The sequence below is a fragment of the Vulpes vulpes genome, chromosome 2, assembly GCF_048418805.1.
Source record: "Vulpes vulpes isolate BD-2025 chromosome 2, VulVul3, whole genome shotgun sequence".
Lineage (NCBI taxonomy): Eukaryota > Metazoa > Chordata > Mammalia > Carnivora > Canidae > Vulpes > Vulpes vulpes.
This window is the reverse complement of record NC_132781.1, coordinates 6,132,688-6,157,438: the sequence shown is the minus strand read 5'-3', so window position 1 is coordinate 6,157,438 and position 24,751 is coordinate 6,132,688. Positions and strand designations below refer to the sequence as shown.

General features: G+C 52.2%; 1 protein-coding gene across 3 annotated transcripts; it reads left to right on the top strand.

Annotated features, from left to right (window-relative positions):
- Nucleotides 1-10,506: 10,506 nt before the first annotated feature.
- On the top strand, nucleotides 10,507-23,529 carry CDR2L (cerebellar degeneration related protein 2 like). 3 transcript variants are annotated; one of them, XM_072746663.1, is made up of 6 exons: nucleotides 10,863-11,008; nucleotides 13,697-13,847; nucleotides 18,351-18,463; nucleotides 18,772-18,920; nucleotides 19,490-19,654; nucleotides 20,899-23,529. In XM_072746663.1, exons 2-6 carry the CDS (start codon nucleotides 13,778-13,780, stop codon nucleotides 21,788-21,790), a joined length of 1,389 nt encoding a protein of 462 aa, XP_072602764.1. In that variant the 5' UTR covers nucleotides 10,863-11,008; nucleotides 13,697-13,777; the 3' UTR covers nucleotides 21,791-23,529. The 3 variants fall into 3 exon arrangements, with proteins under 3 accessions (XP_072602765.1, XP_072602764.1, XP_025855495.2); XM_072746664.1 differs by lacking the exon at nucleotides 13,697-13,847 and having other exon boundaries at nucleotides 10,507-11,008; XM_025999710.2 differs by lacking the exon at nucleotides 10,863-11,008 and having other exon boundaries at nucleotides 11,403-13,847.
- The last annotated feature ends 1,222 nt before the right edge of the window (nucleotides 23,530-24,751 follow it).

The following is a 24,751-nucleotide window of genomic DNA, read 5'->3' as shown; positions in this document are numbered from 1 at the left end:
TCTTGGGACCAGAATCCAGAGGAAGAGAGCCCAGTTGTAAGAGAAGACCAACAGGAGCAGTGATCTCCCAGAGTCTGGAAAGGAGGGAGCCTCCTTTTGGAGGTATCCTTTTGGATACCCAAACTTCACTGTTCTCTGGTGCCCCGACTTCCCTCTGGTGCTTCCCATCAGTGGACTCAAAGACAGCAAAAGGGCAAGGGAGGGCAGCCTGGGTGGCTCAGTGGTTTAACGCCACCTTTGGTCCAGGGTGTGATCCTGGGGACCCGGGATTGAGTCTCACTTCGTACTCCCTGCATGGAGCCTGCTTCTCCCTCTGCCTGTGTCTCTGCCTCTCCCTCTCTGTGTGTCTCTCATGAATAAATAAATAAAATCTTTTTTAAAAATCGCTAAAAAAAGGGGGGGCAAGGGAGCACATTGTTGCAGCCCACAAAAGCTTCAGCCTCCTGACATGCAGCAGATAGAGAAGATGGAAAGAGAGCTGAAGAGGTGCATGGAATGCGTCACACAACTAGGTAGGAGGAGCAAATGGAAGGACGAGCCGGAAGTGCACAAAGCCTAGTTTGCCCAGAGAACAGAAAGAGTTGGTTGGGATAAAACGTAGAGAGACAAGAGATAAAGCTGGAGTGGCAGGCCATAAAGGCTTCATACATCCTGTTAAAGAGCTTTTATCTCCTTCTATGAGCAATGAGGAGCCTCTGAGGCAGGGGAATAACGTCATCGGATGTCATTATGTCTTGGCAAAGTCACTTTAGCTGCTGCAGGAAAGATAAAGTGAACTGAACACTGGGAATCAGCTGGGGAATGAGAGATGCCCAGGGCTGAACCCAGGCAGCCATAGGTGGGATGGAAAGGAAGGATGCAGGTGATGTCTCCAGGTGGAATCATGGAACTCGCTTGCCAATTTGATGTGTGTTCTGGGTGCTACCGCTGTGTAACAACCTCCCACCAAACATGGTGTACAAAAATAACCTTTTAAAAAAAAAAAAAAAAGATTTTATTTATATATTCATGAGAGACACAGAGAGAGGCAGAGACACAGGCAGAGGGAGAAGCAGGGTCCCTGCGGGGGGAGCCCGATGTGGGACTCGATCCCAGGATCCCAGGATCAGACCTGAGCCAAACCACTGAGCTACCCAGGGGTCCCCCAAAATAACCATTTTATGATATATTCTATAGTCAGTAATTCAGATGAGACCCAGCTGAGGTGGCTTGTGTCTACTCCACAATGTTTGCACTATCAGCAGAGAAGACTAGAAGGGGTAGGGGAGGATTCACTCAGAACAGCTGGGACCTGGAATCATCTGGAGGTTTCTTCACTCATACATCTGGTACCTGGGCTGAGAGGACTCAAAGGTTGGACTTACCCAGGGAGATTGGGGGTTGGTGAGGTCGGTAGTACAAACATGAGACTTCTGCAGGTGGCTTTGGGGCCTCTTGCAGCTCCAAGAGGCAGTGTCCCAAAGGGTGCACACAAAAAGAGGGTGTTTGGGGAGAAAGAGAAGAAAGCTGCATGGCCGTTTAGTACTGAGCCTGGGAATAACATTTAAAGTCACTTCCACCATACTCTATTAGTCAAAACAACCACAAACCCACCAGGTTCAAGGATAGGAGACCTATACCCACCTCCCCAGTGGAAGAAGTGTCAAAGAAGTCAGAGCTATGTTTAAAATTGCCATACTGAGGCACATGCCTGGCTCAGTCCACAGAGGTGCGACTATTGATTTTGGGATTTTAAGTTTGGGCCATATGTTGGGTGAGGAGATTACTTAAAAATAAAAATCTTTGGAAAAAAATAAAAATAAAATAAAAAAAAATAAAAATAAAAATCTTTGGGACACCTGGGTGGCTCAGCAGTTTAGCGCCTGCCTTTTGCCCAGGGTGTGATCCTGGAGTCTCCAGATCGAGTCCCACATCGGGCTTCCTGCATGGAGCCTGCTTCTCCCTCTGCCTATGTCTCTTCCTCTCTGTCTCTCATGAATAAGTAATATTTAAAAATATATATTTTATTTTTTTAAAATATATATTTTAAAAAATAATAAATACAACTACCCCACCATGGGTGATTCTGTCCCCCACAGTTCATCCTTCCAAATGCAATCCTTTCCTTTCCTGACCTTTGTCTTCTCATCTCAGTGAATGGTACCTCCCCAGTGCTCAAGCTGGGAACCCAGTGTCACCTTCAGTGCCTCTCTTCTTGTCACCCCCCATCTAATCCATCACCAAGACCTGATGATGTCATCCCCCAGACACAAATATTTTCTGCCTCCCTCATCTCCTCTGCTCCCACCTCTGCCAGGGCCCCCATCGCCTCCCCCCTGCAGCAGCCTCCATCCTGCCCCCTCTAATCTGCAGAAAACCCAAGTCATTATAAAATGCAGCTCACCACGCTTCTCCACTGAAAACACTTCAGAATAACTTTTGCTAGGCCCTGGCCCTGACCTCCAAGGTCCTGCAGGGTCTGGCCCTGCTCCCCCTCCCACTCCCCTGGGGCCCACAGGGTTCCATTCACACACACATAGGCCTTCCTTCATTTCTTCAAACCCTCTGAGCTATTTCTGTGCATGTTATTCATTCTGCCTCGGACATCCCTCCCCCCACTCTCCATGTGACTGATCCTTTCTCATCCTTGGGGTCTTAGCTCAAATGTCTCCTTCCCTGAGAGATTTCCCATCCCCAGCTGTTGTTATTTTAGCTATTGGCATATGAACTAAAACTCTGACCATCATTTAAAATATTTTTGCCTCTTTTTCAGTTTATGCCTGTTTCTCCAACTGAAATGTAAGCTTCAAGCAAGCAGGGACTGGGTCAATCTTGCTCTCTGCATCCCCAGAAGCCGGCACTGGCCTGGCACACAGCAATTCTTTTTTTTTTTTTTTTTTTTTTAAGCAATTCTTTATTGGGTGAATGAATACAAACAATTCCCCAGTCACAGAAGGCGGAGCCACTTTGGTAGTTCACTTCAGCCAATAGGAACCACCCATTTTCAGACTCTCTCAAGATTCATTTCGCAGTTCTTTTAGGAGCTTTTGAGGTGGGGCAGGTGGACAGAGAAAGAAGGAGCGCCAAGGAGTGTGTTTCCGCCACTGGTTTCAGAGCATCCATTTGTCCCTTCATCAGACACCTGCTACATGCCGCCCAGAGTTCCTGCCCTCCGAGAGCTCTCAAACTGCCCAGAGGCAGATAGATGCCATACAGTGGGTTGCAATCTGTAACAGGGAATCAAGATGCACTAGGAGCTCAGGCAGCCAGCAGCAAGCAAATGTGCCTGGAACTTCCCAATAGTCTCTGAGGCCTTGGCTGCAAGCCTCGCCTGCCCCCTGGGTAGCCCCAGCGGGAAGGTGCAGTCCCTGGACAGGTCTCCCCAACCCACCTCAGAAACCCTGCCAGAAGAGAGGTTGTGATGGGCAAGGAACGGATCCTCCAGGTAAAAAACAAAGTTGTAATAATAATAACCAGAAAGGCAAACACTGACTAGGGCTCGCATGGCCCAGGCACTGTTCTAAGTACTTGGCCTGTGTCTGCTCACCGAATCCTCCCAATAACCCCATGGGCAGATCTTAAAGGAGTAAGGGGGAGGGCACAGGGGTACAATTGGTGCCAGCACCCTAAAGGTCACTCCACCGCTGACAGGCCCCAGGCCCCGAGGGTTTAAACTGCAGGGATTTGAGGGAGCCACATGGAAGCACTTCCTGACCACAAAGTCGGTGAGAATCTAAAATAATTCCCTTCTCAGGGCAGTTGTCTGGGATGCACTCAGAGGGTAGTTGGGGGGCGGGGGTTGGGCACCAGATGACCTCACTCACGCCTTATCCCGCCTGGCACTGACTCAGACTGGTGGCCGGGGGACAGATGGGGCAGGACCATTCAGTGCAATGTGCGCCCCGCACTGGAACGGCGGGTCTGGGGACCCGGAGGGCAGCGCGGCCTGCAAGGGTGGGGGCACCCGAGGAAGAGGTCCTGAGCTCCACCCCAGATGCGCAGCGTGCGGGGCGGTGCGTACCCCGAGGGCCCGGAGGCGCGGGCTGGGCACCCTGCCCCCTCCCCCTGGGGCGACTCGGGTGACTGGGAGCGGCCGGGACCCTCCAACGTCAGCGCAGCCTGAGCAAGCGCCGTCATTTCCTGTGGGCCGGGCTGGGGTGGGGGTGCAGGGGAGGGAGGCGGGGGAGGCCGGGAGCCAGGCCGGGCGGGTGGGTGGCGGTGGCGACGCCGCCGCTGTGTCCCGGTGTCCAGCCCCGCCCTGCGCCCAAGCAGCGCCAGCCGCAGGGTGTTGCGTCCCGGCTCCCGGCTCCCCTGGGGTTCCCACATCCAGGAGCTGAGCTTGCATTTCCAAGGAGCTCGGAGGCCCTCCTGGGTGCTGGCGTGTGCAGCCAACCCCAGGGCAATTGTAATGCCCAAGGCTTGGGGGACCTCGGTGCACCCAGGGCTCGGGCCATCAGCGCCGAGTCTCGATGCCTCCAACAAGGAACACCGCGCAGTAGGCCTGCCTGACACACCCATGAGGTGCCAGGCTGGGGGGCTAGCCAAGGTCACGGAATTTATTTACACTTCTGACCCCTGCGGAGGCCCTCTACCCACTTAGAGGGAAAGGCCTGAAATGGGTCCCAGGGCTTGTTGGCTGCTAGCTCAGAGAGCCTGACCAGTTTTCTTCCTCAAAAGCAGATCTGGGGCACCTGGCTGGCTCAGTCGGAGGAGGAAGCAACTCTTGATCTCTGGGTGGTGAATTCAAGTCCCACCTTGGGCGTAGAGATATAAACATTATAAATAAATAAACTTAAAAAAAAAAGGATCTGATTTTCCTCCTTTTGGAATACTTTTTAAAATGTTAAGTCTGGTCTGAAGGCGCAAGGAGTGGTTCTACTAGGCAAGGAGCCTGGGGTTCCTATGCACCAAATCCGGCCAAGGGCCTGGCACAGACCTAGTACACTGCATGCACGTCCCATCCCTCAGCCAGCCACAGCTCTGCAGGTCACCCGGAGGGACCTCTACTCTCTATCCCCTGCAGAGGGAGACAAGGAAACCTCACCAATCTGGCAGAGTTGGTTTCCCAGCTTTCACCCATAACAGCCTCACAAGATTCAGGAAAATCCAGCCTCAATCACCTTGCCTATTGCCTGGATGACAATGAGAATCCAGCCTTTGTGGATTTGTGACATGCTTTGTGACATGCTTGTCCCTGCCAGATGATGCTTCTCGGCTGGGGCAGGAGGAGAGTGGCTACAGGAGAGGGGGGCCATGCTGAGGATATGGCCTATATGGTAAAGTCCAAAGGCTGGGAGGTGACCCAGGAGCTGGATATTTTCTTTTTTCTTTTTTTTTTTAAGTGGTTTTTTTTTTTTTAATTTTTATTTATTTATGATAGTCACAGAGAGAGAGAGAGAGGCAGAGACACAGGCAGAGGGAGAAGCAGGCTCCATGCACCGGGAGCCCGATGTGGGATTCGATCCCGGATCTCCAGTATCGCGCCTGGGCCAAAGGCAGGCGCCAAACCACTGCGCCACCCAGGGATCCCTTTTTTTTTTTTTTTTTTAATTTTTATTTATTTAGGAGCTGGATATTTTCAAACGTAGGGATCATCCAAGTCATCACTGAAAGCAACCTTATCTTCAGGGGTTGGAGCTGAATCTTCAGGTTGGGGCTGCCTTTAATTGCTCTAACTAGCATCCTCACTGCCCAAGCTGGGGAATTTGAGGCAACCCTCCCCAGGCCCTAACCCTCAGCCTTTTGCCCCTGCTCTCCTCGGGGGACTTTCTAAACTCCCTAAGGGCCCTCTCCCACAGAGCTGCAGAATAAAGAACTGAACAAATGGGAAGGGGACTTGGTGGGATTGAAGTGCTGACCAGATCCCTCTGGAACTTACTACTCCCCCACACACCCTGCTGGTCCCTTAGACTCATTTTTGTCCCCAGCTCGATAAATGGCATCACCATCACCCAGTTACTGGAGGCAGAAGTCTAAGGCATCACTGATTCTCCAGTCAGTTCATCTGCACCTCTTCTTTCTACATCCAGAATGATTCTCCTTCTTGCTCCAACTCTACTGTCACCAGCCTTGGCCGTCCCACCATTACTTCTCTTCCAGACAATCCCCAAAGCTTCCAAACTGGTTTTGCTTCTATTCTTCCTCCCTCCCATGCAATCCATGCTCCCAAATTGCCACTGATATTTTACAACTGAAAATGAAAAGGCTTTTACTCATTTTTTCCAGTTGAGGGGGAAAATATCCCAATTCCTTCCCATGACCCTAACTCTGATTCCATCTCTCCTTTATCCACTCCACTCAGTTACACTGGCCTTCTGTCAGTTCCTGATATATGTCAAGTTCTTTTTGCCTTGAGGCTTTGATACTGCTGTTGCCTGAAACACTCTCCCTCCAGAGCTTGGCGTGGTTGGCACCATCTCATCCTTTAGGTATTAGCTTAGATAACACTTTCTTTTTCTTTTTTTAAGATTTTATCTATTTAGGGATCCCTGGGTGGCGCAGCGGTTTGGCGCCTGCCTTTGGCCCAGGGCGCGATCCTGGAGACCCGGGATCGAATCCCACATCGGGCTTCCGGTGCATGGAGCCTGCTTCTCCCTCTGCCTATGTCTCTGCCTCTCTCTCTTTCTCTCTCTGTGACTATCATAAATAAATAAAAATTAAAAAAAAAAAAAAAAAGATTTTATCTATTTATTCATGAGAGACACACACACAGAGAGGCAGAGACACAGGCAGAGGAAAAAGCAGGCTCCACGCAGGGAGCACGATGTGGGACTCGATCCTGGATCCCGGGATCACACCCTGAGCCAAAGGCAGACGCTCAACCACTGAGCCACCCAGGCATCCCAGATAGCACCTTCTGAGAGAAGTCCTCCTGAACACTGAATCTAAACTTTGCCCCAGGGGCACCTGGGTGGCTCAGTGATTGAGCATCTGCCTTTGGCTCAGGTCATGATCTTGGGGTCCTGGGATCGAGTCCCACATTGGACTCCCCGCAGGGAGCCTGCTTCTCTCTCTGCCTGTGTCTCTGCCTCTCTCTCTGCCTGTGTCTCTGCCTCTCTCTCTCTCTCTCACTAATAAATAAATAAAATCTTTTAAAATAAATACATGAATAAACCTTGCCCCAAACTTGCTCCTAGAACCTTGTTAATTTCCTTCATAGCACGTGTGGCAGGTTGTAATCATTTATTTACTTGTCCCCACTAGAATGAAAGCTGCACAAGGGCAGAGACTGCTTATGTCTCAGCCATAGGTTTATTTTTTTTCTTAAGTAAATTATGTTATTGTAGTATAATATATATTCAAAGAAATGTATATATCCTAAGCATACAAGCTGGGGTGCCTGGTTGGCTCAGTCAGTACAGCATGTGACTCTTGATCTCTGGGTCATGAGTTCAAGCCCCAAATTGGGCGTGGAGCCTACGTAATAAATAAATAAATAAATAAATAAATAAGTGTGCAGGTCAATGATTGTCACAAATGAACACACCTGTGTAACCAGCACTGAGATCAGGAAATAAAACACTCCCAGTCCCTCAAAGTTCCCCACATGACTTTTTTTTTTCCCCACATGACTTTTGAAAGATAAATACTGTATTGGTCAGATTCATTTTTGCCAGTTTTGAACTTTATATAAATGGAATGATCCCTAATGATGCTTGCATCCTAATCCCCAGAACTTTTAAATATTACTTTGCATAGCAAAGGGGACTTTGCAGATGTAATTGAGTTAAGGACCTTGAGATAGGGAGATTACACTGGGTTATTAGGTGGGCTCAGTGTCATCTTTTAAAAAGCAGAAGTCTTGGGATCCCTGGGTGGCGCAGCGGTTTGGCGTCTGCCTTTGGCCCAGGGCGCGATCCTGGAGACCCAGGATCGAGTCCCACGTCGGGCTCCCGGTGCATGGAGCCTGCTTCTCCCTCTGCCTGTGTCTCTGCCTCTCTCTCTCTGTGTGACTATCATAAATTAAAAAAAAAATTAATTTAAAAAAGCAGAAGTCTTTAAAATCAGAAGAGGGAAGCAGAAAGGTCAGAGTGATGTAGTGTGAGAAAGATTCAACCTGCTTTGATGCTTTAAAGATTGATGGCTTTGAAGATGGAAGAAGGGGGCCACAAGCCGAGGAATGTGGGTGGCCATTAGAAGGTGTGAATAACAAGGAAACTGATTCTTTCCTAGAGCTTCCAGAAAGGAATACAGCCTTGGAGACACTTCTGTTTCAGCCAGCCACTGACAGCCACATTGGACTTCTAACTTACAAAACTATTGGACAGTAAATTTGTGTTGTTTCAAGTCATTAAATTTCAAGTCTATAAACTGTTATAGAAATAATAGGATACTAATAAGATTGCTTTTTATGCCTGGCATCTTTCTTTCATCATTTTATTTGTACTATATGATATTTCATTGCATGCATATACCACATTTTATTCATCAACTATTGATGGGCATTTGGGTTGTTTCCAGTTCGGGCTATTATCAGTTGTGCTGCTATGAACATTCTTGTACATGTCTTTCATTAACATACGTACATATTTCCGTTGTACATATATAGGAACAGGATGGCTGGATTACAGGGTATGCATACATGATGGATGCTGTGACGCATCCCTCACACTCCCTTTCAGAACTGAAGGATTTGTTCACCCACCTGCTGGGAAGCCTGCTAGCTGACAGTCCTCAGCTGCCAGCCCTCTCTAGAAGCTGAAAAGAATTCCTTGGCCCAAGATCATACAGCTTCCCATTCACCACCTGCATCCATTCAATGACTTGTGGAATTGGGGAGGGGTATATAAAGCCCTCCCCCCATTGTCACTTGAAATTGTTTTGATTCAGAGTCCAGAGCTGTCCAGAGTCAGGGGAGGCTTTTGTCAAGGCCACATCTCATCCCAACTCCTCCCTAGGCAAACCCTGTTTCCTTCTCCTCCCCTACAAGTGTTGATGCATCTAAAGAAGTTAAACACTTTGTCACATGTTTGTTGGGTCATTTGGTCACTTGAGAAGTGCCTGGTCAAGTCTTTTATCCACTTTTCTACTGGGCTGTCTTTCTTTTGGATTTGTAGATAGTCTTTCTATATTCCAGATACAAGCCCTTTGTTGGATATATTTTCCATATGTATTCAGAGTTGGATGTATTCAGGATGCCTCAACAGTGTCAGCACATGGTGAGTGATAGTAATAATTAGTTCCATGAATGCTTGAGTTTGATACCTCCTTTAGAGAAAGAATGCTTAGAAGGTGAAATTGTGTACGGCTCTAACTGGTGTAACTAGATATAGGATAAGGAAGGAGAGGGAAGGGGAGGGAAGCAGGAGCTTAAAGGGAAACGTCCAGAATGCAGCGAACACACCTCCTGGCCTGAGGTGTCCGGCCACAGAAATATAAACACTCAACTTCTTAAAGGTAATCGTAAATAAGTATCCATTCATTCAACGAGTATTCATGGAAGGTGCCAATGGAGCAGCCTATTCTAGGCACCGAGGAGTCAGCTGTGAACAAGAGACACAATCTGTGCTTTTAGGAGATCTAGAGGGGGGCAGCCTGGGTGGCTCAGCGGTTTAGTGCTGCCTTCAGCCTGGGGCATGATCCTGGAGACCCGGAATCGAGTCCCACATCGGGCTCCCTGCATGAAGCCTGCTTCTCCCTCTGCCTGTGTCTCTGCTTCTCTCTCTGTGTGTGTCTCTCATAAATAAATAAATAAATAAATAAATAAATAAATAAATAAATGAATAAATAAATAAATGGAGATCTAGAGGGAAAGAGTGGCCACAGCAGGTAAACAGAGTAAAGTGTTATAAATGAATGAATGAATGAATGAATGAATGAATTAATACTTACATACATACATACATACATAAATGGAGATTTAGAGGGAGAGAGTGACCACAGCAGGTAAACAAAGTAAAGTGTCATAAATAAATAAATAAATAAATAAATAAATGGAGATCTAGAGGGAGAGAGTGGCCACAGAAGGTAAACAGAGTAAAGTGTTATAAATGAATGACTGAATGAATGAATGAATGAATCAATGAGTAAATACTTACATACATACATACATACATAAAAGGAGATCTAGAGGGAGAGAATGACCACAGCAGGTAAACAGAGTAAAGTGTCATAAATAAATAAATGAATAAATAAATAAATAAATGGAGATCTAGAGGGAGAGAGTGGCCACAGCAGGTAAACAGAGTAAAGTGTCATAAATAAATAAATGAATAAATAAATAAATAAATAAATAAATAAATAAATAAATAAATAAATAAATAAATAAATAAAAGGAGATCTAGAGGGAGAGAGTGGCCACAGCAGGTAAATAGAGTAAAATCATCTCAGACAGTGATGGATCGTGGGAGGGAGGGTGAGGTTAAAGTAGCAAGAGCCCCGCCAGGGCTCCCGGGAGACCCCGCCCCCGGCCCCGCCTCCATATTTGCATACGTGTCCCGATTGGCCCGCGGCGGCCGGCCCCACCCCCCGGAGCGGGCGGCTAGGGAAGCGCGGGGCGGACCCCGCCAAGATGCAGCGGCGGCTCCGGGTGTCGCCGGGCGGGCGAGGGGCAGCGCGGGCCGCAGCCGGGCATTGGGCGCCCGCCGCGGGCCCCGCGCGCTCCTAGCGCCCCGGACGTGCGGGCGGACTCCGGCCGTCCTTGCCGCCGTCCCGGCCGCCGTCCCCGCCCCCCCACCCTTTGTGCCGCCGCCGCCCGGGGCCCCGGCCCCTCAGGACCCCGGCCGGGCCGGACCTCGGCTGCGCGCCAGCTCCGCGTGGGCGCCGGGGGGCAGCCGATGGCGAGGGGGCGCGGCGCGGGCGGGGGCGCTGCAGCCCGAGTGCGCGACGCGGGAGGCCCGGCCCGCCTCCGCCGCATTGTCCCGGGCCCCGCGCCCCGGCCCTGAGCCGCGCCGCCGCAGCGCCCGCCCGCCGCCCGCCGCCCGCCGCCCGCCGCCCGCCGCCCGCGGGGCCATGCGGAGAGCCGCCGGCATGGAGGACTTCTCCACGGAGGAGGAGGAGCCCTGGTACGACCAGCAGGACCTGGAGCAGGGTGAGCGCGGGGGGCGTGGGTGCGGCGGGAGAGCGGGGCGCGCCCGGCGACCCCTGTCCGCTTCTCCATTGTTGAGCAGTATCACCCCGGGGAGGGCTGGGCTGCACCCGGAGCGCGGCCCCCAAGGGTGATGCGTCCGGAGAATGGGGACCTGGAGAGAGGGAACGCTGCCCGGGGAGACCGGGGCCAGACCCGCGGGGACGTGCAAAAGTGGGGGGAGCGGCCTTTCTCTTTCCCCGAACCGCAGGGGTGTACTTCACCCAGCTCACCCACCCCCTCTTGGAGGCAGGGACCGTCCAGGCGCCCCTGGTATTGTTGGGGGCCTGAGTACTGGCTGGAAATCTTTGAAGGCCGAGAGGTGGCTCCTTGGTTATGTTTTGCTGAGGGGAATGGTGTGTGTGTGTGTGTGTGTGTGTGTGTGTGTGTAGCGGAAAGTTATCCCATTCCAAATCCAGTAGCACCCTTCCCTGCCGGGATTCCTGAGCTCTAAGACTCCCAGAAAGTTTCCCCAACTCCCTTACCCTCTACCCAGGGAGCCTATAGGGGTTTGGGGACCCTGCTGGCTAAGAAGCAGCAAAAACTTGGAGTCTCCAATCTGCCTTCCTAAGGGAAAGGGGGTCCCCTGGCTCTTTTACTCCCAGTCCTCTCCCAGATGACTCATGGTTCAGAGGGAACCAGGTTTGGGATTTCTGAGCAATGCACCACACTAGAGCCTCAGTAAAGTGGGAGCTGCCTCCCCCACTCCCATCTGAGGGTAGAGAGGGTGGCTGGAAGGGGTTTAGAATCTGGTGATGAGGTGGCCAAGGTGACATCACTCCAGGCAGGGGGCGGAGCTGTGGGACAGGAAGGAGGAGGAGACCTAAGAGGGTCAGGGCCAAGGTCTGCTGGAACAGAGTCAAATCCACCCTCGCTTCCCCCAAAGTGCCTCGTTCGTGGATGGTTAGAGCTGGAGTGGCAAGGAAACATGTCCAGGGGAAGTGACCACCGTCACCCAGCAACCCAAGCGAGTGTGGACACAAGTCTGGTTCAGTGTGTACTGACACCCCCTGCTCTGCGTCGGCATCCACGGGGGCCCCGGATGCCTAGCTTTGCCCTCTTGTGAGACATCTACCCAGATCCTGGAGTCTTTGTGTCCTGGCCCTGACCCACATCCCCACGTGGCCAGATTTGTTGGTAGATGGGACTGTCCTTATACTCAGAAGCGTGGGTTAATCAGAGCCTCTGGGGGCCAGTATGGGACTGGGGGTGCTGGGCTGAACTCTGTCATACTCTGGAGTCTACCCTCGGCCTCCCTGCTGGAGTGTGATGTCCAGGACTGGCTGTGACACTTTCCTCCCCCATCCTGGGCACCTCTCCCTCTCAATTTTGCATCCCACAAACACCTGTCAGGCTGACACTTAAGTGTCCAACACCATCCTGGGAGCTGGGAATAGTTTCAGCCCTGGCTTCCTGGGTGCACCCAGGCAGGTGGAGGTGGGCCTCTAACCGAGTGTGGGTGTTAGGATGCCGTGAGAGGGCTTCATGGAAGAGGCAGGCCTAGATGGAAAAATTCGAAGCTGAGCGCCTGGGAAGATGGCTTCCCCGGAGGCTGATGCTGATATTGCTGCTGTCTCATTTCATTCCTGCACCCCTAACAAAGTCTCTGGCACGGTGCCCGGCCCAGATGTGGGAGGAAGGAGCCAAAGAGTAGGGGTGGGAGACGACGTGCTGCTTCCGGAGAGCAAGAAGTGTCGAGATTCCAGCTGCGCTGGGCAGCCATGCTCTGGGGCCAACTTAGGGGATGGCCTCATTGGTCTGCGGCAGCCAGCCTTGTCTTGTGGCCCCAATCGTAGCCAGGACCTGGGAACAAGGAGGGAAACCAGAAATGAGGCAGTGTCGGGAGAAATTGGACTTTTTGACCAAAAACAAATGCCCACTCACCCTGGGCGAGGGCAGAAGGCCCTCTTTCTGCAGTGAGAGCAGAGACAGAGGGCCTTCTGCTAGCAAATTCAAAAAGGTTTATGAAAAGGTCCCTCTGAGCTGGAGGGCGGATAGGGGCTGCTTGAGCATTTTAGGTGGAAAGGATGCTAAACCAAGGTACAGAGCAACGTGAGAAGACCACACACAGCTAGAAAGTAGGAGCTATCTAGAGTGGCAGGGGTGGGTTCAGGGGAAGTCTCAGGCATAGCTACTGTAGCACCACCTCCTGGAGCCCGGCACAGAGAGCCAAAGGCACAGAGAGCCAAATGGCGGGGTGAAGCGTGAGCCGGAGACCGGCTACATTGGGGATCAGGTGCCTGTTGCATCCCACTTCTCTGTACAATCCCCAAATTCTCCCTTGCCCAGCTGCTCCCGGGTTTCCTCCAAGTGGCTCAGGAGGTGTTTTGCTCAGCCAGCCTGGTCTCCCCTCATATTTGTTTCCCCTTGTCCTGTGGGCAGGTCCCAATTCTACTTTCCAGAAGCTTGTCCTTCCAGATGCTATTTGACTTGCACGATGTTCTGTCCCAATAGAGGGAAGCGGTTGGGACAAGCAAGGTCCTAGATCCTCACTGTGTTCCTTCTACCCCCTGACACTAGCACCTGTAAAGATAGAAAATGCCATTGATTGTTAGGCACAGGCTCTCGCTCTCTCTCTCTCTCTCTCTTTCTGCCCACCTCCCTTCTTGACCTTGGACCAGGCATGGCTGGCCCTGTGGTATGTCTTTCCAGGCTGAGAGAAGGCTGCTGAGTCACAGATTTCAAGTCCTGGATGCCTGACCTTGAGTCTCAGCCTTGGGCAAGAGCTCTGACATGGCAAGGGGAGGGAGGTGCCCGAACCCCAATTGTGGGAACCCAGAGTTCCTGAGTTCGGGCCCTAAAGGTAAGCAGGAGCCCTGCAGCCCTGCCAGGTGGTAGATTGCCTCCTCCCAGCTGTTTTACCTTTGTCTCCATCCCCTCCCCGCTCCTGTCCCCTGTCCCTTTTCCACCTCTCTGCTCCAGAGTCTGTGGGGCTCCACCCTACCCCAACCAGTGGGGACAGTGGAGTTTCAAGGTTTTTTTTTTTTTTTTCAAAGACATCCCCTTGCCTCCCAGCCATTCCCTGTCAGGCCTCCAGGGCAGCAATGCACATTAGCAGATGCTTAGAGGACAAAACTGCTATAGCCCACTACAGGAGACCCAGAAAACTCCAGGATCTATGCAGGGGAGGTGCCCATTCAGACTTAGTACCTCCCCCGAGCTTGGTCCAGTGTGACCATTAATCTTGCCATGACAGGCAGTTTATTACTCCAGCTTCTACTTCCTGCTTAGCCAGCTCCCCCAGGCCTCCCCTATCCTTGGTCCAGGGGGAGGTGCACCCCCCGGGAACCCAGAACTATCACCAGCCCTTTTCTAGCCTATGTACTTTCCCCAGCATTTGGCTCCAGGCAGTCCCCTGCTCTGCAGCTTCTAGACTTCTCCTGTGATCCCTCCTGGCAGCTTTGACCAGCTTAGCTTGCATTGTGATCCAGTTTCCCTGAGAAGGTCTCTAAGATTCTCCCCCACCCCAAACAGCTTCTATTGTGTTCCTTTCCTCTCCACCCCTGAGTCACTGGGTGGCCTGGTTACATTCACTGCCTTCACAGTGCAAGCTTCTATGTCCCTGGTTTATAGTGACTTGCAGCTGCCCCATCCTGACGGTAGGAATACACACGCAGCTCAGGTGCTCACCTGGAAGGAAGAGCATAACATGCAGTTGTTCTTGCCCTTTCCTCAGCTTGGAACCTGAGGTCTTGAGCTCTAGGTTAAGCTACAGAAACTCCAAGCAGGTGACCCCTGGAGCTTGTCCCCCAGTGCCAACACTGGCGGTGGCATCAGTAGCAATGGCCTCTTCACAGTCCACCTGACAGTTCCCAAAGGAGAAAATCCTGATGACTGTGGCCCTCTGTTCTTTCTCATTTATACCTGAGTTATTTGATACTGTTTGGGGATGAGTCCAACGTTCACCATCTTATTACAGAGAACAGGAAGATGGTATGGCTCCCTCGTCACAAAGTAGGGGATGTCTTGCTGGGCTCCCGAATTTCCACCAACCACTAAACATTACATAGGGCTGCAGTTCTATGATGCTCACATCAAACTTCACACTTTATAGACGGACACCTCTGGAAGCCTTCACACTTTTTAGACATTTGCCAAGCTTATAGTTAATAAATTCATATATATCCCCCTTAGTGGTCTGTATCAGGTAACCAGTTTTTCTTGCCATCATCATCATCAGAAGTGAATTGCTCAAAGCTGAAGGTTTTTGTCTGAGATTTATATGATTATTTCTTTTAAGATTTTATTTATTTCAGAGACTGAGGGGAGGAGAAGAGGGAGAAGAATAGAGACAAGTAGACTCCACCCTGAGTGCTAACCCCGTTGTGGGGCTTGATCTCATGACCCTGAGATCAAGACCTGAGCCAAAACCAAGAGTCGGATGCTCGACTGACTGAACCACCTACACACTCCTGATTTTTTTTTAATGGATGTTTAGGAAAGTAGCTTTTGTTTTCTCTGGCTAAGTTATTGCAGCCTTGCTCCAGGATAGCAGCTTTGCACTCCACCAGGAAACATCTTCGGGTGACATCCGGGCACAGGGCGCCACTCATAGCATAGGCCCAACCTGGAGACTCCACTCTGGCTGTTTGAAAACCTTACCTTTATGTGTGGGAGCAGACTCCAGGCTTGTTCTTGACAGGCAGCTTGGCCTTTTGTCCAGGCCCCATGGCTAGCCAGGCCTTCTAGTTTCCATCAGGTGATGTCAGTCCCATCCCCAGCCTGGCTGAAAAAGAGCCCGAGACTCTGCTCCTATGCCCACTGAGAGTCACTGCTCTCCTGGGCTCTTCTAAGAAGAAAAGCCCCTTCCCCAGACCTGGCTGGTGCCAAGCTAGGGGCTCAGCTGAAACAACTGTATTTATGAAATTCACTGGGGGGGGGGGGGGGGGGGGGCTAGAGAGACCCTCCATGCCCTGGGGAGTCTAGAAGGATCACTGTCTGGACAGGGAAAGCATTAAAAACCTGAATCCCTGGGCCACATCGGCCCCAGCAGAGTTGCCTTTACACATCTTGATCTGGATTTATACCATCAGCCTAGATCGAGGGCTGTTTTAATGAACAACCTCACGGGGCAGCCCTGGTGGCGCAGCCCCGGTGGCGCAGCGGTTTAGCGCCGCCTGCAGCCCAGGGACCGAGTCCCGTGTTGGGCTCTCTGTATGACGCCTGCTTCTCCCTCTGCCTGTGTCTCTGCCTCTCTCTCTCTGTCTCTATGAATAAATAAATAAAATCTGAAAGAAAGAAAGAAAGAAAGAAAGAAAGAAAGAAAGAAAGAAAGAAAGAAAGAAAGAAAGAAAGAAAGAAAAGAAAGAAAGAAAGAAAGAGAAAAGAAGAGAAAAGAAACAACCTCACGATGGGAAAAAGACAGCATTTTTTGGCAGAATGATTCAAATAGGTCTACTCTGTGTCCCGGTGATTCTGTTTCTGGGAAAGTATCTTCAGGATGTAGGCAGTGATGTGCACCAAGATCTATGTACTATAAGTTTTAGTACAGTTTCTTTTTTTTTTTTTTTAAGATTTTATTTGTTTATTTGAGAGAGAGAAAAAGCACAAGCAGGAGGTGGGGGAGAGAAGGAGAGGGAGAAGCAGACTCTGCACTGAGCAAGGAGCCACCATGGGGGTCAATCCCAGGACCCAGAGATCATGACCTGAGCTGAAGGCAGAGGCTTAACTGACTGAGCCACCCAGGCTCTTTTCTTTTTTTCTTTTTCTTTTTTTTTTAAACAGCTTTACTGAGATATAATTTATACACCAGGTAACTCACTTACTTGAAGTGCACAGCAATACAACAGTCTCCACATATTCACAGTGAGGTCATCCCTACTGTCTGCTTTAGAATATTTTCATCATTCTGCTTAACTCTTCTTAGAAATAAAAGAAATAATAAATTTTCCCTTGATAGTAATAATATGCTATTCCCTTTGTTTCTAAGAAGAGTGAGGCGTATATTTGGAGGTATATCTACCCCAAATGTCTAGGTACCTCATACAACTCCAGACCTACTAGAGAGAATTCTTAGGGATTCCTCACCTGCCACTTCCTCTTAACCCTTCCTCCTCCCCACCACACAGCCCCCCTAAGAACAGGCTAGATCCCCTCCCAGCCTCTCTGACAGTGTTCTTTTACCTTCTGCTGGGATGGGGAAGAGTAGGTTCCAATCCTGTAGGGTACAAGAATCATGGCTGCTTGGGGGAAGACGATGATGGTTTTGCTGCCCAGGGAAAGGAAGTTTCTGAGAGGGGCATATGTCACCAGAACCAAACGGTACCCAGCCAGAGCCAGGAGACCTGAATTCTGCTTCCAACATGGCTATAACCTTGAGCAGGTCATTCTTCCCTCTCCCTCTCCAGCCTGTCAAATACCACTCACACGCACACGCACATGCACACACACCACAAAATCTAATACCCGGCAAGCCTTTCTGCTCCTTTCTGCTCCCTTTCTATCTCAGCAAGATCCTAGTCACCCTTCCAAACCCAGCTTGCAATGCCCATTTCCAGAGGCTCCCCCTGACCCCAGGAAGAGTGATCTCTCTTACCTATCATCCCAGGGCACTTACCCCATGTCTGTTGATTCTCTTAGCTCACTCATTCTTTCTTTCAAAGATTATTTGTTTATTTATTCATTTATTTGAGAGAGAGAAAGGGAGGGGGAGAACATGAGCTGGTGGGAGGGGCAGAGGGAGAAGGAGGCTCCCCGACGTGGGGCTCGATCCCAGGACCCTGAGATCATGACCTGAGCCAAAGGCAGATGCTTAACCGACTGAGCCACCCCTCGCTTATTCTTTCAGAAAATATTTACTATGCACCTGCTCTATGCCGAGTACTGTTCTAGGTCTTGGGATATCAGTGAACAAAAAGGGCAAAACCTCTGCCCTGTGAATTTACAGTTAGTCGGGGGGAGATGAATGAGAAAAATGAGCAAATGGCTTGGTAAGTTAGATGGTGGTATGTGCTGAGGACAAAAATGAAGCAGAGAGGGAGTGGGAGGTGGGGTGATGGTGTGATTTCAAATCAGTGGTTGGGGAGGGTCTCCTGGAGAAGGTGACAGTTAAGCACAGATTTGAAGATGGAGAGGGATGAACCCTGGGAGTGTCTGGGGAGAGGACATTTCAGACAGAAGCGACAGTGCAAAGTCGAAGCTCCTGGCTTGCATCCCCTCCCAGGCCTGGAGGCTCCCTCGGGGCAGCTCTATGTCCCAGGTTATCTTGGGGTCCGCAAAGCATAGCCCACAGTGAATGCTCAGAACATTTATGGAAGTCCTCTGAGCTCGTTCAACTGTTCACTGTTATTCTCACCCTCTCCACTAGACTTGCACTTGGCCGCGGAGCTGGGAAAGACACTGCTGGAGAGAAACAAGGAGCTGGAGGAGTCTCTGCAGCAGATGTACTCCACCAATGAGGAGCAAGTGCAGGAGATTGAGGTGAGGGGCCACATAGGCCCTGCCTGTGCTCCCCCACCCATTAAGGACCCCTTGGCCCACGGTGCCTTTGTTCAACTTAGAGAAAGATGCTCTCTTAGCAGACACAGCTTTGGCCCAATAAATAGCCTTGTGCAGTTCACAACTTGTACAACTATCCCAGGCACCCCTATCACACCACCATCTTTACTCCCCACTCTGCAGCAGACAACTTCCCTAAAGCAAACGTGTTCCCAGAGGTGGGAAGAGGTCCAGGTGAACACATTTCCCCAACCCTGTTCTGAAAGGGTACTCAATCTTCTCCCCTCCAGTACCTAACCAAGCAGCTGGACACGCTACGGCACATGAATGAGCAGCATGCCAAAGTGTACGAGCAGCTGGACCTGACAGCCCGAGACCTGGAGCTGACCAACCAGAAGCTGGTGCTGGAGAGTAAGGCTGCCCAGCAGAAGATCCATGGGTGAGGGCCGGGTGGCAGGCTGGGGGGCGAACGAGGGAGAGGTCAGGTCGGGTTGCATGTGGGCATATGATCCAGTGGGTGTGACTCGTGCTCTTTCTCCCAGAAGCGCAGGCCTGGGGACCTGGGATGGTAGTGAGATTGCCCTTGTCACTTTTGGGCAGTTTCACATTCAGGCCACAATCCCTCTTAAAGTGCCAGCTCCACACCAGGCTCTGTTTAGGCGATGGGGATACAAAGAGACTGCCCCACCCCCTGGAAGCTCACAGCCCAGGAGGGAAGGCAGGCATGTAAATATTTCATCGTGGTGCAGCATGATAAGTGCTTAAAGGGTGGAGGAGGGACCAAGGTGACACAGAGGAGAATGGTCAGCTCAGCCTGGGAGGCGTGGGAGAAGGGCGTGTCCTTGGGCACACAGGGAATTCTTGTCTGACCTCAGCACCAGGCAGCAGGGTTGCCCATCTGTCCCCAACTCCAAGTCCCTCCGGGGGCACTGCAGTAAGGAAGACTGGCCCCGTCCCCTTAAAGCCCCTCCCATGTGTGTCCCCCACCAACTCACCCCACCCTCCCAGGCTGACAGAGACCATCGAGCGCCTGCAAGCCCAAGTGGAGGAGCTACAGGCCCAGGTGGAACAGCTGCGGGGTTTGGAGCAGCTGCGAGTGCGACGGGAGAAGCGGGAACGCAGACGCACCATCCATACATTCCCCTGCCTCAAGGAGCTGTGTACCAGCCCGCGGTAGGTGAGGGTGCCGTGGGGTAGGGGGGCAGTCTGGACCCTGCACCATGTCCCCAAGTCCCAGAGGAAGGAGAGGGTGGGCACGAGGCAGCAGGTGGGAATGAGCTGATGCATCGTCAGGCTATTGGAGGGATGGTCCTATTGCCAAAAACTGTCAGCAGCTGGCATTTACTTGAATCCTGGCTGCACGCCCACTGCTTTTAGTGATTTCACTCCGTGGCAACACAGTGAGATATGTTTTATCATCCTCACTGCTCAGATGAGGAAACGGAAGCTCAGAGGTTAGGTGAGCTTATCCAAGGTCACCCCATTAATAAGCTAGAATTTTAACTCGGGAGAAGTTAACACCACACCTTTCAGTTCCCATTAAATCTTTTTTTCTTTTCTTTAGAGAGGAAAATGGGGAGGAGGGACAGAGAGAGAGAGGGAAAGAGAATCTTATGCAGGCTCCATGGGGGCTAACCAACTGAGCCACTCAGGCACCCCCAGTGGCTCAGTCGGTTGGGTGTCTGACTCTTGGTTTCAGCTCAGGTGATGATCTCATGAGTCTCATGGGTGGGTCCTAGATGGAGCCCACGATGGGCCCCACGCTCAGCAGGGAGTCTGCTGGAAGATTCCCTCTGCCACTCCCCTCCCTGCCCCGCCCCACCCCGCCCCGCCCCACTCATGCACACATATTCTTTCTCCCAAATAGGTAAATGAATCTTTAAAAAAAATTTTTTTTCAAATACATACTCTGTACTTAGTGAGTGTTTCAATAAAGGTCCTGGCAGGAGGCAGCTCCTTGCAGAGTAACCCCTGAGAAGCGATTAGTGAAGAGGTGTGGATAAAAGTGTAGGGAAACAACAGGGACACTGCAGTACCCCAGGGCTGCAACAGCAAGAGGCTGTTACCATCCCCAGGCCTGAAGGGGCCAAGGGGAGGGAGGTTACTGGAGGCCAGGAGGTGCTGTGTGGCCGGCACTAACCAGGGAAGGAGCCTGGGGAAGACCTTCCCCGACCTCCCTCTGCTCTTACCCTCTGACTCCTGGTGCCTCTGGCTGGTTGAGCTCAGGAGAGAGCAGAAACCTTGGCTGAAGCAGTTCACTGTGGTCAGCCGGCCAGAGCAGAGAGCAGGGAGAGAAAGGGCAGAGAGTGGATCTAGAGGGAATAGTTTCCCCAGAGGCGGGGAGAGATGTTAAGCATGGGGAGCTACCCAGGACCTTGGCCTTGACCTTGACCTGGTGTCTGGTGGCCCCCTCCCAGGTGTGAGGATGCCTTCCGCCTGCACAGTTCCTCCTTGGAGCTGGGTCCACGACCCCTGGAGCAGGAGAACGAGCGGCTGCAGACCTTGGTGGGTGTGCTGCGTTCCCAGGTGAGCCAGGAGCGGCAGCGCAAGGAGCGGGCGGAGCGCGAGTACGCGGCGGTGCTGCAGGAGTACTCGGAGCTGGAGCGGCAGCTGTGCGAGATGGAGGGCTGCCGCCTCCGCGTGCAGGAGCTGGAGGCCGAGCTGCTGGAGCTGCAGCAGATGAAGCAGGCCAAGACCTACCTGCTGGGCCGGGAGGACCACCTGGCCGAGGCCCTGCTCGCGCCCCTCACCCAGGCCCCCGAGGCTGATGACCCCCAGCCCGGCAGCGGGGACGACTCTGCTGCCCAGGACGGCGTCTCCTCTCCGGCCGCCTCCCCGGGCCACTCGGTTCGCAAGAGCTGCAGCGACACCGCGCTCAATGCCATCGTGGCCAAAGACCCAGCCAGCCGGCACGCGGGCAACCTCACGCTGCATGCCAACAGCGTGCGCAAGCGGGGCATGTCCATCCTGCGGGAGGTGGATGAGCAGTACCACGCCCTGCTCGAGAAGTATGAGGAGCTGCTGAGCAAGTGCCGGCAGCACGGCGCTGGGGTGCGGCATGCTGGCGTGCAGACCTCACGGCCCATCTCCCGAGACAGCTCGTGGAGAGACCTTCGTGGGGGTGAGGAGGGCCAGGGGGAGGCCAGGGCAGGTGAGAAGAGCCTGAGCCAGCACGTGGAGGCCGTGGACAAGCGGCTGGAGCAGAGCCAGCCAGAGTACAAGGCGCTTTTCAAAGAGATCTTTTCCAGGATCCAGAAGACCAAGGCCGACATCAATGCCACCAAAGTCAAGACGCACAGCAGCAAGTGACCCCTTTCCCGGCCTGCAGCCTCCCCCAGGGTCAGGCCATTGGGCTCCTCATGCCTGGGCCACGCAGCCTCTGGTGAGTGAGGGAGCCCACCAGCAGCAATATAGCCTAGTGGAGGCTGCGCTCTGGCCCAGGGAGCATGTGGGGGACGTAGCTTGTTCTCTGTTCACTTGGGAGGTGGTCAAGGACCTCCACCATCCTGCGTCAGCCTAAAGACGCAGCTAAGAGTTTCAAAGCCAAACATTCCCACTCCCATGGGGATTCCCAGCTCCCCAGCCCTTGGCTTCCCGACCCTGGGCCTTGCTCGCAGATTTGTGGCCAGGCTTCTCTGAAAGCCATTCTGGACCACTTGGCTTTTTTTTTTTTTTTTTTTCAAGGTTCAGTTTTTTTGAGAGATTTGCAATGCAAGGTCTCCCTGACCCCTTGCCACAACTGGAAACACTTGAAGGGGGATCCCAGAGCCAGCTGTTGCAGGTTCCAGGGGTCTCCTGGACCACCCACTGCTTCTCCCCAGCTGCGACACGCTGTCATTCCTTAGCATCAGCTAAAGGGTTCTGACCAGGTCAGGGACAGCCCCTGCCATGCAGAGCAGAACACCTCAGCCAGGCCCCGAGTGCCCCCCACTCCAGCCACTCCAGCCCTGGTGAGGCGGGCTTCTCCCTGGGGACCCTCAGCCCACTGCAGATCTGTAGCCAATCAGAGGAGGGGAACAGGGAGCCCCTCGGCAGCCATACATGAACAGTACACCCTGCTTCCCTCAGAGCCAGCCTCCTCGGGTTCCAGCCCTGGAAATGCCTTCCGGCCATTAAGCCTTCCAGGAATCTGGGCAGTAGGGAGCCCCCATCTCTGCACGCCACCTCTGACTTGCCAAGCTTGGCCTCTGCCTGCCCCCATCTCAGGGACCATGATGTGTCTCATTCACTCCCATGCTCCCCACAGGCCGACCCCCGACCCCTCCTTAGATCATGCCTGCTGCCCCCAGAATGTCCCAGGCATATGCCACCAGCCAGTGCTCCCAGCATCTGCCCCTGCCCGTCCCCACTGGGGACTGCCCAATTCCCACCCTATACTGAACAGTATTGAAATGGGACCTGGTAGGGAATGTGTCTCCTCTCTCCCATAAAATGCTGTTCTTAAACCTCCCATCTTTTTTTGAGGGGTGGGGGTTTTAAGGACCCAGCTGGCTCACAGGTTAAACCTTTTGTTAAGGCTTCAGAAAGTCCAGCTTCAACTAAGAGATGTCCAGGCCCCCAGCTTGCCCTGAGCATTTCTCCAGGGTTTCCGGTTCCTTCTGCCACCCACCCTGAGATCCTAGAAATCAGAGGAGCCACACAGCCCAGTGGAAGGCAGCAGCCCTGGCCTCTGTGCTGGGAACCCAGCAGGGACCTTCATGCCTTACCTGTTTCTAAGGGGTAAAGGGGTTTTCTTAACAAGCATGCCCGACCTCCCTGGAGGCGCTTACCCTGCTCTCTGGGCGGCACTGTGATGAGCGCTGTCGGCTGGTCCTTCCGTTCACACATCTTGGAACCCTTTGTCCTTTGGAGCTGGGCAGCTCCCAGCCCTCCGTGTGTCTCTGTCATCTAGGGTGGAGGGGGTAGGGTGGGGAAAGGGCTCCTGCCTGTTTGCTCCCCAGTTCTGTAGCGGCCGACCAGCGTCACCTTTGAAGTATACCCGAGAGAAATATATTTACAAATGCTTTATTCTCTTCTTTAATAAAAAATGCACCAGTATTCTAAAAGCAGAAGTGGCCCTGGAGCCATGGTCCTGTCTTTGTGCATCTCACATACCCACTGTACATCATCACACAGCTCTGGGGATTGAGGGCAGAGGGGAAGTCCCAAGCTTCACTCCCTTGGGATTTGCAGCCAAACAGCCCAATTATTGAGGGTGTTATCAGGGAACTGGGCAGATAAGGGGTGGTGGTGAAGGAAGTAGATTCCAGGAAGAAGGGGTAGATTTGCCCACTCACTCTGCCTGTCTGCTCAGCCCTTCAGGGAGGAAGGAAGATGGGTCTGGAATAGAATTAGTAAAACTGGATTTCCCACCCCAGTGCTGCAGTGAAAAAAATAAAAGCCACCCAATCCCCGAAAGTAAAAGAAGTTCCTTATCATCCCTTTGCAGCAGCTAACTTTTGTTGTCTGTTGACTTCGTTCCAGACAGAGTCAACCGTGGGAGGCAGCTATAAAATCTCTGTTCTACTGATGGAGTTTCTGAGGCTTAGGGTTAAGTCAGGAATTCAAAGTCACATAGAAATATTCAAACCCCGAACTGACCAATTCCACTCTGCAATACTGCGCATTCCCTATCTCTTTGTAATATTTAGTTTTAGAGCCAGTTGGACCCCGGGCCTTCCAGAAAAGGAGAAAGGAAAATCCTGTGCGTCCTCTAATTCACAGCCCATAGGGAAGGACTGGTGCCTGCAAGCTCTTCAGGTGCCAGGACTGGCTTGGTGATGCTTTGTCTCTTCTTCCTTTCTTTCTTCTTGCCACTGAATGTCCCCTTCTTGAAGCACCATCTTAGCCTGTGGAGGACCAAGGGGAGGAAGGAAAAGGCTGGCCTCTGCCTTTAGTGCCCACCTTTTGAAGGGAACAGGTGGCACCTCTCAGGCCTGTTTCTTCCAGAAGGGCCTCTATTCTGGATGGTTCACCACAGCAGCAGGTGAGAGGAGCTTGCCAGCTGCTCTTCTCTCCACCCCAGGGTAGCTTGTCTCACTCCTCTACACCCCCCCGCCCCCTTCCAGAATCCAGGCCACCAGATGGCCTGAGCAGGCTGTGTTTATTTGAGGCCATGGAAACCTACAGCTCCTTTTTTCTATTACTCTGGGTCAGGAGCAGGGCTGGAGCCCAATAATGCCATGGAATGATGCTGACTTTATTATTCATAATCCCTGAGCTGTTGACCTGAGTCCCTGGCTTTGCTCCCTGGAGCAGCTTATTCCTGTCTCCATAGAGATGCCTCAGTTC

Coding starts and splice junctions, on each gene's coding strand:
- CDR2L (XM_072746664.1), top strand. CDS start 10,930: ATGCGGAGAGCCGCCGGCATGGAGGACTTCTCCACGGAGGAGGAGGAG. Junction 18,464..18,771: donor AGCAAGTGCAGGAGATTGAG/GTGAGGGGCCAC, acceptor TCTCCCCTCCAG/TACCTAACCAAGCAGCTGGA. Junction 18,921..19,489: donor GCCCAGCAGAAGATCCATGG/GTGAGGGCCGGG, acceptor CCACCCTCCCAG/GCTGACAGAGACCATCGAGC.